Genomic DNA, 14,660 nt, shown 5'->3' on the forward strand with positions numbered 1-14,660 from the left:
ACCGCGCCGTGCTCGTGTCGTGTCGTGCCCCGCTGGGTGGTGCCCCGGCAGCCCCCGGTGCCCCGGCAGCCCTCGGTGCCCCAGGCCCGGCCCCGCGCTGCCCCCCCGCAGGCCGTAACGCAGCACCGCTGTTTTTAAAGCCAACAGGAATTTATAAAAATCGCAAGGAAAACGCGTTTAAAACCAGACCCGCGCAACAGCGGCCCTTCAGGAGCCCCCCCCCGGCCCCTCCCCCGTGCGCAGCCGTTTGGCCGCCCGCTCGGCCTGGCCGCGGCCCCTGCGCAGGCACTGCTGGATGCGGGACTCCAGCCCCTCGCACCGCGGCCGCTCCAGCAGCGGTTTGTAGGCCCGGGCACGGACGCCTTCCACGAAGCTGCTGGCCTGGTTGTGCACCGGAGGCTTCAGGTCTCCCCAGAGCACAGGGGCGGCGTTCCCTGGGTCTGTAAAGGAAACAACGCACAGCGTTCTCCTGCAGAAGCCGCAGCCGCGGTTGGACGGGTGACGCTGCTGGGAAAGGAACTGGCTGGAGGGCCGGGCCCAGGGCGGTGGTGAATGGAGCAAAATCCAAACGGTGACCCGTCACCGGTGGCTCCCCGTGGGTCGGTGCTGGGGCCAGCCCTGTTTAGTATCTTTGTAGATGATCTGGACGAGGGAACTGAGCGCAACCTCAGTAAGTTTGCAGATGACACCAAGTCGGGAGGAAGTGTCGGTCTGCCTGGTGTAGGAAGGGCCTACGGGGGGGTCTGGCCAGGCTGATGGATGGGCTGAGGCCAATGGAACAACGAGATCAAGTGCTGGGCTCAGGTTGGATATTAGGAAAAATTTCTCCGCAGAAGGACTGGTGAGATATTGGAACAGGTTGTCCAGGGATGTGGAGTCACCAGCCCTGAAGGTGTTCAAGAAATGTAGAGATGTGGCACTGAGGGACATGATTAGTGGGCATGGTGGGGATGGGCTGATGATTGGACTTGATGATCTTAAGTGGTCTTTTCATGTTCATAGAACAACACTTTCAACAATGATTGAATACCTACTTGTTTGGAACAATTCTGCCATCTCTTACCTTTCCCTGCAGCCACCGGAGCAGCGTCCAGACCTCGTAACATGTCGTGCAGCACTTGAGTCTTGACGGCGTAGCTGGCCCAGAGCTGCTGCAGGTGGGTAACGTTGAACTCCTGCACTTCCTGGTCATAATGCCACTGGATGTTCTCAAACTCACAGTCATACAGGACCAGGGGGAATTCCACGGCCATACTAGGAAAAAGGAGTGAAGGCATTGCAAACTGATGGTGAGGTGTTGAAGGCACGCTAGAGAAGTGTTGTGATAGAAAAGGGTCACAGCATTAATATAACAGCACAGCAGCCTGTCCGTTCTGCTAATAACAGTGCTGCCTTTCAGAAAAATGCTTTTCTGAATTAATTTTTACCAAATACCAAGGGTTAAGACCATCAATAACTCGTCCAGGAGCAGAGCAACAAGCAAATCAGATCCTTAAGGCTATCTCATGGCGACACCAGCAGTTTGCTTTCTTGCTGTGCAGCCTGGGAGGTTGCTGCCCATACCTGTACTGTGGTTTTCGAGGGTTCTTCTCCACGTCCAGCAGCTCATCGATGATCTCTGGGCCCTCCATCCTTTGTCCAATCAGGAAGAGGATGGCCATCATGCAGCGCACTTGGTGGTAGAGGAATGCCTGTCCCGTCACCTCGAACTGGCACAGTCGGAAAGGGTCCCGCAGGCCACCTTCAGCTCCCCCATCCACCCACGTTACCTGGGCGCTGAGAATTGTTCTCTGGAAGTTGATGACGCCATTGGCCACGTCCATTTTGCAGAGGTTCCGGAAGTCGTGCGTCCCCACGTAGCGCTGGGCTGCAGCCTGCATGAGGGCCACGTCCAGGTCTGCACAGGGGAAGAAGTAGCGGTAGGTCCTCTTGAGACAGCTGAACCGGGCACTGAAGTCTGGCTCCACGGGGGCCCAGGCCAGCACACGGATGTCAGGTGGGAGCACCCTGTTCAGAATGTGGGTGTAGCGGAGCTCTTCCTCAGATTTACTGCTTTTTCCCTCCGAGTCACCCGTGCAGCCATTTAGTTTCTTTTCCTTCGAGAGGTTAGAGCGAAGATCTAGGGAAATCACCTGCAAAGTTGTGAAAACTAGGATTAGGTGGTGGATGGGCGTATTCAGTGTGTAAAGCCAAGTCTTCCTACACCTCTGCCTTACATTTTGAAATGAATTCAGGATCTCCTACAGAGGAAAGTATCTTAAATCAGTCTCTTACCACTCCTTCCTGTGGGTAAAACTGCGAGTGCCTCTGCTGAGCTTCCTAGCAGATGCTATAGATTCCTTTAATAAATCAGAAAAAGTTGCAAACTGCCTACATAGCACGGTCTCTAAATGGCTTCAGTCTGCAGGATACACATGTGCTTTTTTTTTTTTTTTTTTAAATGGAGTTCATAACTTGAACCCATTAACAGCCCAACAGGCTTGGAGTTGTGGTGTAGAAACAAGTGAATTAACACTGCAAGTCTGTGAGCATGTCTAACTGTGCAAGCAAAGTGGCCCACACCCTTACTTTGTGTGGTTTGCTTCATGAACTAGAGCAAGTGAGTGATGCAGGCTAAAACCACCCTAGCATGGCAAAAGCTGGGGCAGGCCTGCTCCCTGAGCACAAGCAGGAAGGGAAGAGGAGGAAAGCAAAGCCATCGTAAGGATCTGTGAGGAGGCTGAGTTTCCCTGATGGTTCCCTGCCACTGTGTGGGCCAGCTGCTCCTCCTCCTCCAGCTCCCACTCCCACGCTCTCTTCTGCTGGCTGCAGCTCTCCTCAGACCTTTACACACAAGGACTCAGCTTTCTCACTCTGTGGGAAGCATTCCAGTTGTTTTGCTGGGCTGTTAAAGCAGATGAGAGGGGTCTGCCAAGCACTGCAGTTGGCACAAGAAGAGCAATATCTATATAGGCAGAGGAAGGGGCAGCTCCCCTTTCTGGCATCTCTGAGCTGGACTGGCAGCTGACCCAACTCAGGAAATGGCAGCCCGAAATGCATTTCATCCTCTCCAAACAGCTCCAGTAAACAATTAATGTCTGAAAAAGCTTTAAAAAAACAAATTCAACCTGCACTGTCACACAGTGAGCACTTGGCTCGTTGTCATTGACCAGTAACCCCACGAGATCTCCATCCTGAGTTCTACCACCCCCATAAATCCATCCTGACCTGTCCAAAGGCACTGACTCCTTTGTCTGTCCGCCCACAGCGGTGATAGTTGGAGGTCTGTCTACTATCTACCAGCCGTGTCTTCTTCAGGGCTTCAAACAGCTTCTCTTCAATCGTGTTGCTGGTGTTCTCCTGGCTGGCAAAGCCTTGGTACCCCCAGCCGAGGTAGGCGATCCTCAGTGCCACGTGCCTGCGGCCGTGGGCACTGAAATCAAATGGCCGCTGCTGCTTGGATTTCCTGGAGGTTGAAGGGGTGTCCTTCACTGCAGTGCCCTCTTTGCCCTCTGACAGCTTCTCCTGCAGCTGCTTCACCTCCTCCTCCAGGTCCTGCACCCTCCTCAGGAGCTGTTCTCGATCTGTGGCCCAGCTCCCGTTGGCCATTGTGAGTCTCTTGGAATCTTTACTTGGTGGCTGGCAGCTCCTCAGGGCCTGCAAAGAAAGGAGGAAATCTGTTTCTACCTTTTTCTGCCTTTGCAGAATTGTTATCTGCACAGTAATTCTTTGGCTTCTTTTTAATCGCTCACTGTACCCAGAAGCACACGGTAACTGTCAAGGGGCCTTGGCTGGGATGATACACTTTGACTTAAGGCTGCAAATCTCTGGTGCTTTTAATCACGCATCTTCCTTCAGCCACCGCTGTCAGCAGCTCTGCTCTGGCAGCCCAGCACGGCGGCAGCTCATTCCCACATTTCCTGTGCAAAGCTGTCATGGAGCGGTTCCCATTCTCGCTGTGTTCAGCTAGCATCAACACTTCAGACAGCCTGCTAACAGCTACCAGTCATCCCGCAGCACCATCTGCTCGAACGTTTCGTAATGGCATCACTGCCACACGATTAAAACTTGCATTTCTAAACCCGTTTAATGGCATAAAGATAGCCCCAAACCTGCAGGCTGCAGTGGGAACACTGTCCACATCCCTTTTGCAGCCAATCCTTCTGCCTTACCTCAATCACACAACTCAGCCTGAAGCTCTGCCCTGAGGCTATGATAGCCAATCTCTAAAAAACATTTTTTCCTTGTCTATGGGAATAAAAACACCCTTTCTTTGATGTCTTTAGTCACAACTAGGAACCGTGTTTTTGAGAGAACGTACTGGTTTCACAAGGGGAAAATCATTAATATATCTGCCCAAGGCTTACAGTCACAGAGTGCACTGAGTCTGCCCTGCACTTGTCCATCATTTCATCGAACCTTCATGTGCAGTGTAATGCAATTTGTGTGCCATGTACAACGTTGTACATAGTTGTCTGTAGGCTCCTCTCTGGTTTGATGGAGCCTGAATCAGCACCCACAAACCTGAGAAGTTTCAGGGCGGCGAAGAGCCAGAGTCAGCCTTCACAGAGCCCCCTTCAGCCGACTCGAATACACTGCAAGATATTAACCAGATTTCTTTTTGCAGGATCCAACCAGCCCAGCAGAAACCATGGAGAACAGGCTGGAAGCAGACAGGCATTCAGGTGCTGCTCTGAGTGATGAGGAGCTGGAAGGAGGCAGCGAGAGCCGCGGAGCAGAAGGGGAACCTCTGTGCTGCAGTGCCTACACTGCTCCCGCAGGGCTGCAGCCAGCCCCACCTCCATCCGAAGGGCTCCCCTGCGCAGAGCCCTGTGCTGCACCATGGTGCCCCAAGGGCTCGAGGAGGCAGGTGATGAAGAGGAAGGTGCTGAGGCGGAGACCTGACGGAGGAGTCCAGGTCTGTGACGAATCAGTCACCAGCCTGCTAGAGAGCACGGCCACGTGGAACCTGACACAGAAAATGCTTCAGCTGAGCACCAGTCCAGATGACAGCCTCTCCGAGGGGGAAATCGAGATGAGCAGCAGTTTTTTCCAAGAGTTCCCCCCAGAGCCTTCCTATCAGCATCAGGGCGCTGAGTGTGATCCTCCCTTCCTTCTCAGGGTTGTGCAGAGCCAGAGTCCTCCCACCTCTCACTGCACAGCCACAGCGGTGCAGCCCAAGTCCTTCATTCCCCCCAGGCTGGAGGCGCTGCGTCAAAACCGCAGCAAAAGCGACCGGGTGGCCAAATATTTTGAGTACAAGCGGGAGTGGGAGCGGTTCCCTGTGCCAGGTGAGGACCAGCACAAGGACGTGCGCTGCAGCATTCGGGGGCGGATGCTCACACAGCACAGCCACCCCAGCAAACCGCAGCACACCTACGTGCCCAACACCTACACGGTGCCCACGGACAAGAAGAGGGCAGCCCTGCGCTGGGAGGTGCGCTGGGACCTGGCGAACGGCCTCATCCCCAGGAAAAACACCCCGCTCTGACGTCATCCTGGATGCTCTCCTCTTCCGTCCAGGACTCAACTACTCTGGAAATCTTTCTCTTTATATAAGCGTGTTGGTTGTAGTGTAAAACTTCACTCAGCTCCCCAGGTTATTGGATTTCGGACATCCTTGCTTCGCTGCCACACTGTTAGAAAGCTTCACTCTGAGTCACTGCTGCAAAGCCGAGGAAGCAGACAGGGAAAAGCCACTCAAACTCCACAACGAAGCGAGAGCTGCGATTTTTACGTTGAAATGCTGCTGCTCCCCCGGACGGGGGCTGCGCGAGCTGTGTGATGTGGGGCAACTCGGCCACGTACTTCAATAAAGGTGTCACAAGGCGCAGCGGAGTTGTGCGGTTAAACGGAACCCACGTGGCGCGGAGTCCTCCGGAGCCGCCGCCCCGCCGCGCTCCAAGCGCCGCTTTTTCACCCCGTTTCTGACCTTCGCGGCGCGCATTTACACCGCTGTGCGGCGATTTCAGCTCCGGCTGGGATCGGAAGCGCCGACCCGAAGGCCCGAACCGCCCCCGCGCTGCCCCGCACCCCCCGCCCCTACCTGAGCCACCGCCGCCACTTCCGGTGCCGGTGCCGCTGCCCCGGAAGTGCCCGCCTCTCCGCGCGCCCGTCATGAATATTCAGAAAGTGTTGAATATTCATGAGACCCGTCTTTAAAGCTGCGGTTCAAATCCTATTCAGGCCCAGTTAAAAATCCTCCCTTGTCGTTTTTCCTCATGCAGGCAGGCTCCCTTTGGTGCCTCGGACAGACACGGGGGCGGTTCTGTGCCAAAAAGGGTTTTATTTCCCCATTTCATCCCGCGGACACACACGGCCCGTACCCCGCCCCGCCGCCAGGGGGCGCTGTCGGCCTTCGCTTTGCACGCAGCCGCCGGGCGCGCCCTCAGCCCCGCCCCTCCGTTCCCACGGCGCGGCCCAGCGGGGGAGGCGGGGGTTCGGTGTCCGTTAAGGAGCTTTTTGGTGCTTGTGAGCGTCTTTGCTGTTGTCTCTTCGTGCTTCTTAATGAGCTGTTTAACACGCGCGTTGTCGAGTCCGTTCATGAGTGTAGGACTGGATTTTCAAAATGCTGCTAACGAATAATGCAGAGCAGTGCAGTGTGTGCGTCCGCCAGGGGCGGTTCTGCCTTGCATTTCCCCAGGAAAAGGGGGAAAAAAGCCAAAAAACCCAGAGCCAAAAGAAACCCGCACTCATGTCTCCTTCTAAACAAGCAAACCAGAAGAAAACAAACAAAGCCTGCGATGCTCTCTTAAATCAGCTGTTCAGGGCTGCCGAAAGGTGTCTGAAAGCACTGAGCGCTTCTGTAGCACAAAGGGCAGCGGTACAAAGCAGGGCACAACGCCTGGCGGCTGTCCCGTGTGGGGCTGTCCCGTGTGGGGGTGTCCCGTGTGGGGCTGTCCCGTGTGGGGCTGTCCCACTCACACCGCCCCACCACAAACCCTCATCCAGGGCGGTGCTGCAGAAGAGGCAGCAGGAGAAGTGCCAGACCCCAAAAAGCAAAGGCTGAGAGTGAATTCGGGAGTGACGAATAATAACTGATTGGGAGAGGAAAACCGGGGGATGAACCCCTTTTTTGAGGGGCACTGCGGCTGCCCCATGGGTGCAGTGGGATGCAGCCCCATCACACACTGCAGACCCCCCCCTGCAGGGCAGCCCCGTCCCAGGTGCTGCCTTCCTGTGCTGCGGCCCCCCATCAATGTTTCATGGCCTGCAGAGAGCAGGAGATGAAATATCAAACCCCGCTCAGTGCCACGCGTCTGCTGCGTGTTCAAATCCACCGTTATTGGTACAAGGTGGGGGTTGGGACTGGATTTACCTCCTGTAGGGAGAAAAATGGGAAGAGGGAGGGGTTGCACTGGTGGGGACATCCTGGAGGTGGGACAGGTGGCAATGGCACCGCTCGTGCCATGAATGCACCCATCCTCGTGCCTGGCACGAGGACAGCCAGATTGCAGCGGCGTTGGGTTTCCGCTGTCATTTCATTAATAATTAAAGATTAATCAGGGCCAATCCGGGGAAACCCGAGAGGAGGTCGGGTTGGGGAGCGCAGCGCAGCACGGGGGGCTCCCGGCATGGAGCGCTGGGGGGGCCCCTGGCTGCTCTGCCTGCTGCCGCTGACGGCGGTGGGTGAGTGCCGGGGGTCCCCTCGTGGCACGGAGGGACGGAGCCGCACCGCCGAGACGCGGCGACACAGCGCGCCTCTCACCAGGTCAGCCGCTGGACGCCGGCTCTGCAGCCTACGAGGAGCGGACGGTGACGGGGATACGGGGCCGGGCGGCGGAGCTGAGCTGCGGGTTGGCAGCGCCGGCCGTGGTCTTCTGGAGCTTCACGGCGATGGGGAGCGCGGGGCCGCCGCGGGCCGTGGCGGTGGGCTCAGGGCCGGAGGTGGTGGTGGCTCCTGGCGCGGGCGCGCTGGGCCGGGTCACGCTGCGCAACGGCACCCTGGAGCTGCGGGAGCTGCGGACGGCCGCCGCCGGGCGCTTCCTCTGCCAGGGGCTCTTCCCGGAGTGGGGCCGCCTCCGTGTGGGATACGCCGCCGTGATGCTGCGTGTGCTGGGTAAGGTCTCCCTCCCGCCGGCGCTCTGCGCGGCTCCCCTCGCCGACAGCCCGCACTGCTGGGTGCTGCCAGACCGTGCAGAGCCCCAGGGCAATGAGGTGCCCCAGCAGCCAACACAGCTCTGCACTTGGCAATACAGCAACCCACTGGCCAAGCCCATTGCCTTGCCCACCAGCCACATAGCAGCTCATTAGCCACCTCCAGTCTCCCTCCCTTGGTCAACCAGGTGTCCCGCTAGCCAACATGTGGACTGATTGACTCATAGACATTTAGGCCAGCGAGCTCCCTGGCCGCAGAATGTCGGACATGGGAAGGTCACAACCGGACAGGAAAGGAGGGATGCAGGGGCTCTGGGCAGGGGGCTGGTGGCTTTGGGGACACTCATGGCCCCGTACCCTCAGTGCCCGTCTCCAAGCCCTTCGTGCGGCTGACGGCGGCGGCGGCAGCGGAGGGGACAGAGGTGGCCCTGACGTGCACCGTGCGGGAGGGGACGGCACCGCTCAGCTTCTCCTGGCAGCATCGGGAGCCCCATGGAAGACTCCTGGCAGCCCCCATGGGGCTGGGAGGCTCTGGGGCAGAGCTGCTCCTGGCACCCGCCAACCGCAGCCACGCTGGCTGGTACGCCTGCACGGCCCGCAATGAGGTCAACAACCGCACCAGTGAATCCGTCTACCTCGACATCGTCTGTGAGTGCCCCGGGGCATGGCTCTGCTTCCCAGGGGCCCTCAGGTGGGGGAGGTTTTTCACCAGGCTGGGGCAGCCGTAAGGGTGAAAATACCACCATGATGCAGGTATGGCCACCTGGGTGCCTCCATGGCCACCGAGTGCCACATTGACCAGATGTACCAACAGCCATCAGCCATCAACATCGTAGTGCCTCTATGGCGACCAGGTGCCAGGCCACCAAGGTGTATCTGTGGCCATCATTCACCACCATCATGGTACCCCTATGGCTGACACTGTGCCACCAAGGCCACCATTCCCTGTGGTCCATTCATGGGCACCAGGCATCAGAGCGCGTTCACAGCCGCTGTCCTGCACCACTTCTAAAGAGGCTTCCCGGGTCAGGTTTCCACCAGAGGGAGGATGTCCTGATTAGAGCTGCATCCCCTCAGCAGCGATGTCCCATGGCTAAAGAGCTCTGTGTCCCTGCAGACGGCCCTGATGAGCCGGCCATCAGCGTGGAGCCCTTCTCCCCGGAGCAGGGCAGCTTCTCTGCGGGCGAGCGGGAGGATGTGGTGCTGAGCTGCCTGGCGCCCTCCAACCCCCCCAGCCGTTACATCTGGCTGCACAATGGCTCCCAGGTGCACGTTGGCCAGACCTTTGTCATGTCGGCCATCGCCCGGGGCCAGGCGGGCACCTACACCTGCCTGGCTGAGAACACCCACCTCCAAACCCGCACCCAGGCCACCATTGTCCTCACCGTATACTGTAAGTACTGTGGCCCTGGCCCGGCGTGGTGACAACACAGTGCCTGGTGAGGATGTGGGCGGGAAGTACGTGATGGCACGATGGGGATGTTGGGGTGATGGCATGGAGGGGCCCCACGGTGACAGCTCCACGCCCCACACAGATCCGCCGGCTGGGAGCCCCAGCTGCTCCGCTCAGGCCACCGCTGACCTGCGGGACGTGGCTCTGCGGTGCCGCTGGCTGGGGGGATTCCCTCCAGCCCGGCTGCGCTGGGTGGGCCCTAGGGAAGAGGAGACGGAGGAGGACGATGAAGAGGGGGCAGCGGGGCCCAGCTTTTCCATGGCCACCAGCATCGTGCCAGGGGCGGCCACGAGGAACGGCAGCTCCTTCGCCTGCATGGCCGCGCACCCTGCGCTGCGGGACGGGGCTGTGTGCAGGACCACTCTGTGTGAGTGTGGACGCATCCCCAAACTCCCACGTCCCTAAATTGCTTTCCTCACCCTATCGCCCTTCAATCCACGTGCTATGGCCGCACTGCAGAGCACCCCAAAGCAAAGCTGTGTTGGCTGCCCCTTGCTACCCCAGCACTTTTTGGGGACAAAGGCAGGCAGGAGACGGCTCACTCCACCACCCATCCCTTCCCAGGGATCCCGGCAGGCAGCCCCACATGCATGGCTGCGGCCACCAAGCATGACGAATACGTGATGCTGCGGTGCCGCTGGGAGGGGGGCACGCCGCCGGCCACGCTGCGCTGGTGGGACGGCCGGGGCCGGGCGCTGGGTGTCCCCACACCATCAGCCACTGTCCTGGTACTGAGCACCGATACCAGTCTGCGGGGCCAGGACTTCGTCTGCGTGGCCGCGCACCCACTGCGAGCCGCCAGCACCGAGTGCCGCCTCCGGCTGGGTAAGGGAGAACGTCCCCGTGTGCCGTCCCCACTGTCGTCGCGCCACGTCGGCCGTCGGCACGAACCAGCAGCCCCTCTCAATGCGCAGATGTCCCCGAGCTGGAGGTGGAGCGCGGCGAGGTGGCGGTGCTGGAGGGCGGCGAGGCGCGGCTGGCGTGCCGGCAGCGCGGCGGCACCGAGCTGGGTGCCGAGATGTGCTGGTACGACCCGCAGGAGCGCGAGGTGCCCGCGGGCACCACCAAGTACCGGCTGGAGCGCGGCGGGGCGTGGGCCAACCTCACCGTGCGCGATGCCGAGTGGCCGCAGGACGGTGGCACGTACCGCTGTGCCGCCGCCAACAGCGTGGGCACTGCCAGCCTCCCCGTCCGCCTCCGCGTGGATCGTGAGTCCCAGGGACGGCGGCACGCGTCCCCGTGCTGCGCGGGGAGGAGAGCCGTCCCACGGAGCGCCGTCTCGCCGCAGGGTACCCGGCCCCTCCCAACGTCACCATCAGCAAGCTGCGGTACACGCGGGCGCGCACCGAGGTGCGGCTGCAGTGGCGGACGCAGGGCGCGGGCAACCTGACCGGCTTCGTGGTGCAGCGGCGGCCGGCCAAGAAGCCCCAGCGCCGCGTGCCAGGCCCTTGGGAAACGGCCGCTGGAGACATCGAGCCGCACTCCCGCGACCGGCGCCTGGGGGGGCTCGACCCCCGCGTGGTCTATGCCTTCCGCGTCCTGGCTGTCAACCACCGCACGGCCGGGCACCCCTCCGAGGTGCAGACGCCAGGTGAAGCGGGCACGGGACAGCATGCCGTGCTCCTCCGGCATCCTTGGGTGGTGCCAGGCATCGGTAGGGGCTACGGAACACCCCGGGGCTGACTGCCTGTAGGCAGAGCAGGGAGTGAGCAGAGAAAGACAGAGCTGCACCCAGCGCGAGCAGCCATCAGTAGGTTTCAGAGCAAACAAGTGCAGGCTTCCATCTTCCTCCTCCGTTTGTGCCAGGGATGCCCGGTGCTCCCTTAGCTCCCTTCTCCCCCGGTACCTCCGCACCATCCCGGCTGCTCCTCACCTCCTCACCTCCCCCATCCCAACGGCCTGATTTGCACCGCTCTCTTCCAGCTGAGCCGCCCTTCGAGGCGCTCCCGGCCGTGACGGGGGCAGCAGTGATGGGGATGCTGGTGGCCACCTCCATGTCTCTGCTGGCTGTGCACTACATCGCTCGCCATCGGGACCGCCTGCCACGTGAGTGTCAGGGGGCTCAGCAGGGTGGCAAAACTCCAGCAGCTCCATCTGATGTCCGTCTGTCCATCCGTAGGGCTGCACGAGCTGCTGTTCCGCATGTGAGTGCCCCAAACCTCGCCACACTCCCAGCCCGCTCCTGCATCTCGTTGCTCACCTGAGAGCCCCATATCTCCAGGGCTGGCCCCGATGCCCCACAGCTTGCCGAGGATGCCAACGTGGCCGTGAGCACGGAGGATGGAGGACAGGGACAGGAGGAGCCGGGTGGCCTCAGCACAGCAGCCATGGAAGGTAGAGGGTGGGCAGAGCCACCAGCATGGTGGTACAGCCTGGCGCCACTGAGGCTCTCCATCCAGTCCCATTGCAGAAGAGCCACGCTCAGCCCCACCAGGTGACCCTGTGGATGATGCACCGGTGGATGTCAGCATCACGGTGACAGCTATGCCTTGAGCATGGCACACTCCTGAGACACCCCTCCTCACTGCTGCTCTTCCTGGGGAATGAGAGCTGGGATGTGGCAACAGCACCCCTGGGGCAGCCCCATCCTCCTGAGCTGTGCTGTACCCCACTGCTTCCTTTGCCTCAATAAAGGCTGCAAGAGAGCAGAGGCAGCGGGGATCTTCTTCCACAGAGCCTCAGTCTGGGTGGGGAGGGAGCAGAGAGGCTGCAAACCCAGGGATGAGGACCCCAGGAGGTGAGGGTGAAGCTGTGGAATTCTCAGCCTTTACCCTTTGCATGGAAAGGGGCTTCACCCACAGGAAATGTCCCCACAGCCCTCCTGGCATCCGTGGCTGCTGGTGCTGGGCTGCAGGTAAAGCGCCACAGATGAAGTCTTTTGGGCTGTTTTATTGTGCTCCAACATGGACTGCCAGCAAGCCAGGGCCTGGCTCTGCTGCTCTGCAGTGAGGGGAGATGCATCACTGCTCCCAGGGAGCTGGGATGGTTGGGGAAAGGGAGATCTCTGCGTGGAGAGCGTGGAGGAGGCGGCCCTCAGCTTTGAGTTTATGCAAGAGAGGGGAGGTCCTGGCACTGCCCTGCATCTCATGAACGATCCGCCCAACCTCAGCGCCGGCACCAATCACCACTCTGCCATCCCATCGTGCAGCAGCATTCACTTTAATATTTATCAAACCACCAAAACAAAACAAAAACAAAAACAAAAAAACAACACGCAACAACTACATCATTCCAACACATGTGCAATTTCCAAAGAAATATTACATCTTCTTCGGAAAATAGAGTGTATTTACCCATATGCCAACATGCACACATCTGGAGCTCAGCGCAGCACAGCACTGCAGCAGTGATGCGTTCAGAGGTACATGGAGGAACACAGAGAGTTTGTCCATTTGTTTTTTCTCTAAAGTCCCAAAGATGGGGAAAAAGGGGCTGATGGACACAGGGTTGTCGAACTCGGTGCTTGGGGAAAGCAGGGAGCTGCAAGGCGCCGGGAGCCCAGCAGAGCTCGCTGCTGGTTCAGGGAAGGAGAGGAGCACCGCCAAAGCCACGGGAAGGATGGGGTTTGGGCGGACGAAGCAGAGCAGAGGGAGGAGCGGGGCTGTGCACGCAGCCTGAAGGCGGAGTGCTCCCATGGGACCGGCGGGAGGTTTGGAGTTGGGCACACGGAGGTGGGAGCACGCACCGAAACCCGACAGCGAAAGCAGAGCTCAGACACATTTTAAAATAAAATACAATAAATGGAAGACAAACACTTAAAACAGTGTCACTCACTATAAATAAAGCAGTCTGCGGGGAGCTGCTGCTAACAGGGCGGATCGCAGCCTCCCACATCCATCGCTGCCCGCCCGGCTCCGTCGGACACCGGAGCTGCTCCGCCCTCCCGAGCTCACACCGGCATCCTGCGTTGGCATCAAGAAAGCAGAGCAGCAAATCCGGGAAGGGTGCGGCCCTCATGTGGTGCCTGTCGGGTAGCTTTGCCTCCCTCTGGCACGCGCTCAGTCTTGCAGACATGAGAACCGAAGCGCGCAGAGGGGAGAAACCGCGGCACACAGCACAGCATCACTGCCAGGCTCTGGGCACAAAGCGTAACCAGAATCCTACCTGCGTGACAGCCCAGCTCCGAGCCAACGCGTCCTCGTTACGGGCTCTATTTATAAAGCACATAACACGTTATTTTGTACCTCCGTGCTGTACACAGAGCAGACATTCAGTGGGGAACGGAGCTTTGGGTCGGGCACGGCTCTGAGCTGCATCCCTCCCCCGGCCCCTTCCTGCTCAGCCCGGGCTGCACGGGGAGCCGCAGGCAGCTGCAGTGGTGACGGAGGCACCCAGCAGCCGGGGCTACGCGCTGCTTTGTGGAAAGAGTGCTTTACGAGCACGGCTTCATTGCATTTACTCTGATTAAATTTGGAAGGAAGAAAAAACCACCACCAAAAACCCAAGGCTGCGGTGAAGGCTGCAGCACCTCCACCTGCTGCACGGCACGGCAGAGCACAGCACAGCACGGCCGAGCAGTGCTGATCCCCTTCTGCCCACTCCCAGCACAGCAGTCTGAGTGCAGCCCAACCCAGCGCAGCCCCGCGCACCCACAGCACCATTAAAGCCTCTCAGCAGCGCTCCTCTGCCGGCTCCATGGAACACACACTGCACACTTCCCATCGTTGTTCTTTATATTATTACCAATCTTTTTTTGTTTATATACACAGAACCAGGCTAGCTTCACGGTGCGTGGGAAAAAAGGAATCTCAAGGCATAAATAATATAAAAAGGCAACCATTTAAAAACAAGATACATTCATATGACACTACTACAAAAAATAAATAGTGACTCTCTCTGTTATAATTAAGGCCCCTCCATCAGTCCCTCCAGCGCTCCCCTCAGCTCTCCTGCAGTGGGGGCTGCCCAGAACCACGCAGTGTTGCAGTCCAGCCCGGTTTGTCCCTGCAGTCCTTGGGCACAGGCTGCAGAACCAGCGGGCTCCAGCTCAGAACGTGGTTTGGTGTTTCTGAGAGCGCACAGCTGTCACCTGCAAAGCAAGAGCAACGAGCTTTCAGCTCAGTGGCCTCATGAGCACAGAGGAAATTCAGGTTAGCGGATCTCGGCAAGGCTTTCTGAGTGGGTTTACTCC

At 59.2% G+C, this 14,660-nt stretch overlaps 4 protein-coding genes across 9 annotated transcripts in view; 2 read left to right on the top strand and 2 right to left on the bottom strand.

The window, feature by feature from the left end:
* Positions 1–131: 131 nt before the first annotated feature.
* PUS3 (pseudouridine synthase 3) lies at positions 132–6,150 on the bottom strand. Of its 3 annotated transcripts, none has more exons than XM_085209234.1 (5): positions 6,026–6,150; positions 3,208–3,636; positions 1,564–2,132; positions 1,064–1,254; positions 132–440 (listed from the first exon to the last, which is right to left on the bottom strand). In XM_085209234.1, exons 2-5 carry the CDS (start codon positions 3,586–3,588, stop codon positions 208–210), a joined length of 1,374 nt encoding a protein of 457 aa, XP_085065360.1. In that variant the 5' UTR covers positions 3,589–3,636; positions 6,026–6,150; the 3' UTR covers positions 132–207. The 3 variants fall into 3 exon arrangements, with proteins under 3 accessions (XP_085065360.1, XP_085065362.1, XP_085065361.1); XM_085209236.1 differs by lacking the exon at positions 6,026–6,150 and adding an exon at positions 5,788–5,924; XM_085209235.1 differs by lacking the exon at positions 6,026–6,150 and adding an exon at positions 4,504–4,641.
* HYLS1 (HYLS1 centriolar and ciliogenesis associated) lies at positions 4,631–5,812 on the top strand. Its single transcript, XM_010723560.3, has one exon. It carries the CDS (start codon positions 4,631–4,633, stop codon positions 5,468–5,470), a length of 840 nt encoding a protein of 279 aa, XP_010721862.2. The 3' UTR covers positions 5,471–5,812.
* Positions 6,151–6,673: 523 nt separating the features above from the next.
* On the top strand, positions 6,674–12,022 carry VSIG10L2 (V-set and immunoglobulin domain containing 10 like 2). The gene is made up of 12 exons (XM_085209062.1): positions 6,674–6,759; positions 7,614–8,038; positions 8,440–8,724; positions 9,194–9,469; positions 9,612–9,896; positions 10,094–10,354; positions 10,444–10,737; positions 10,818–11,120; positions 11,453–11,575; positions 11,649–11,673; positions 11,751–11,863; positions 11,940–12,022. Exons 1-12 carry the CDS (start codon positions 6,674–6,676, stop codon positions 12,020–12,022), a joined length of 2,559 nt encoding a protein of 852 aa, XP_085065188.1.
* A 650-nt stretch (positions 12,023–12,672) lies between these two features.
* CDON (cell adhesion associated, oncogene regulated) overlaps positions 12,673–14,660 on the bottom strand; it is a 40,047-nt gene continuing 38,059 nt past the window's right edge. For all 4 annotated transcript variants that reach the window (XM_085209175.1, XM_085209174.1, XM_085209173.1 and 1 more), the window contains one exon: positions 12,673–14,558. In XM_085209175.1, the coding sequence (XP_085065301.1) occupies positions 14,410–14,558 (149 nt within the window). In that variant the 3' untranslated portion in view covers positions 12,673–14,409. The remainder of the gene's footprint in view (positions 14,559–14,660) is intronic.

The sequence above is a fragment of the Meleagris gallopavo genome, chromosome 26 (genome assembly GCF_905368555.1).
Source record: "Meleagris gallopavo chromosome 26, MGAL_WU_HG_1.1, whole genome shotgun sequence".
In the NCBI taxonomy this organism is placed as follows: domain Eukaryota; kingdom Metazoa; phylum Chordata; class Aves; order Galliformes; family Phasianidae; genus Meleagris; species Meleagris gallopavo.

Bases quoted from the DNA above. Each gene is read 5' to 3' on its own strand.
- HYLS1 (XM_010723560.3), top strand. From the start codon at position 4,631: ATGGAGAACAGGCTGGAAGCAGACAGGCATTCAGGTGCTGCTCTGAGT.
- VSIG10L2 (XM_085209062.1), top strand. From the start codon at position 6,674: ATGTCTCCTTCTAAACAAGCAAACCAGAAGAAAACAAACAAAGCCTGC. The intron at 11,576-11,648 runs GTGAGTGTCAGG...GTCCATCCGTAG, and splicing joins CCATCGGGACCGCCTGCCAC to GGCTGCACGAGCTGCTGTTC. The intron at 11,674-11,750 runs GTGAGTGCCCCA...CCATATCTCCAG, and splicing joins CACGAGCTGCTGTTCCGCAT to GGCTGGCCCCGATGCCCCAC.
- PUS3 (XM_085209234.1), bottom strand. From the start codon at position 3,588: ATGGCCAACGGGAGCTGGGCCACAGATCGAGAACAGCTCCTGAGGAGG. The intron at 2,133-3,207 runs GTCAGGATGGAT...ACAACTTTGCAG, and splicing joins GAGTCAGTGCCTTTGGACAG to GTGATTTCCCTAGATCTTCG. The intron at 441-1,063 runs GTAAGAGATGGC...TTTCCTTTACAG, and splicing joins TCCGGTGGCTGCAGGGAAAG to ACCCAGGGAACGCCGCCCCT.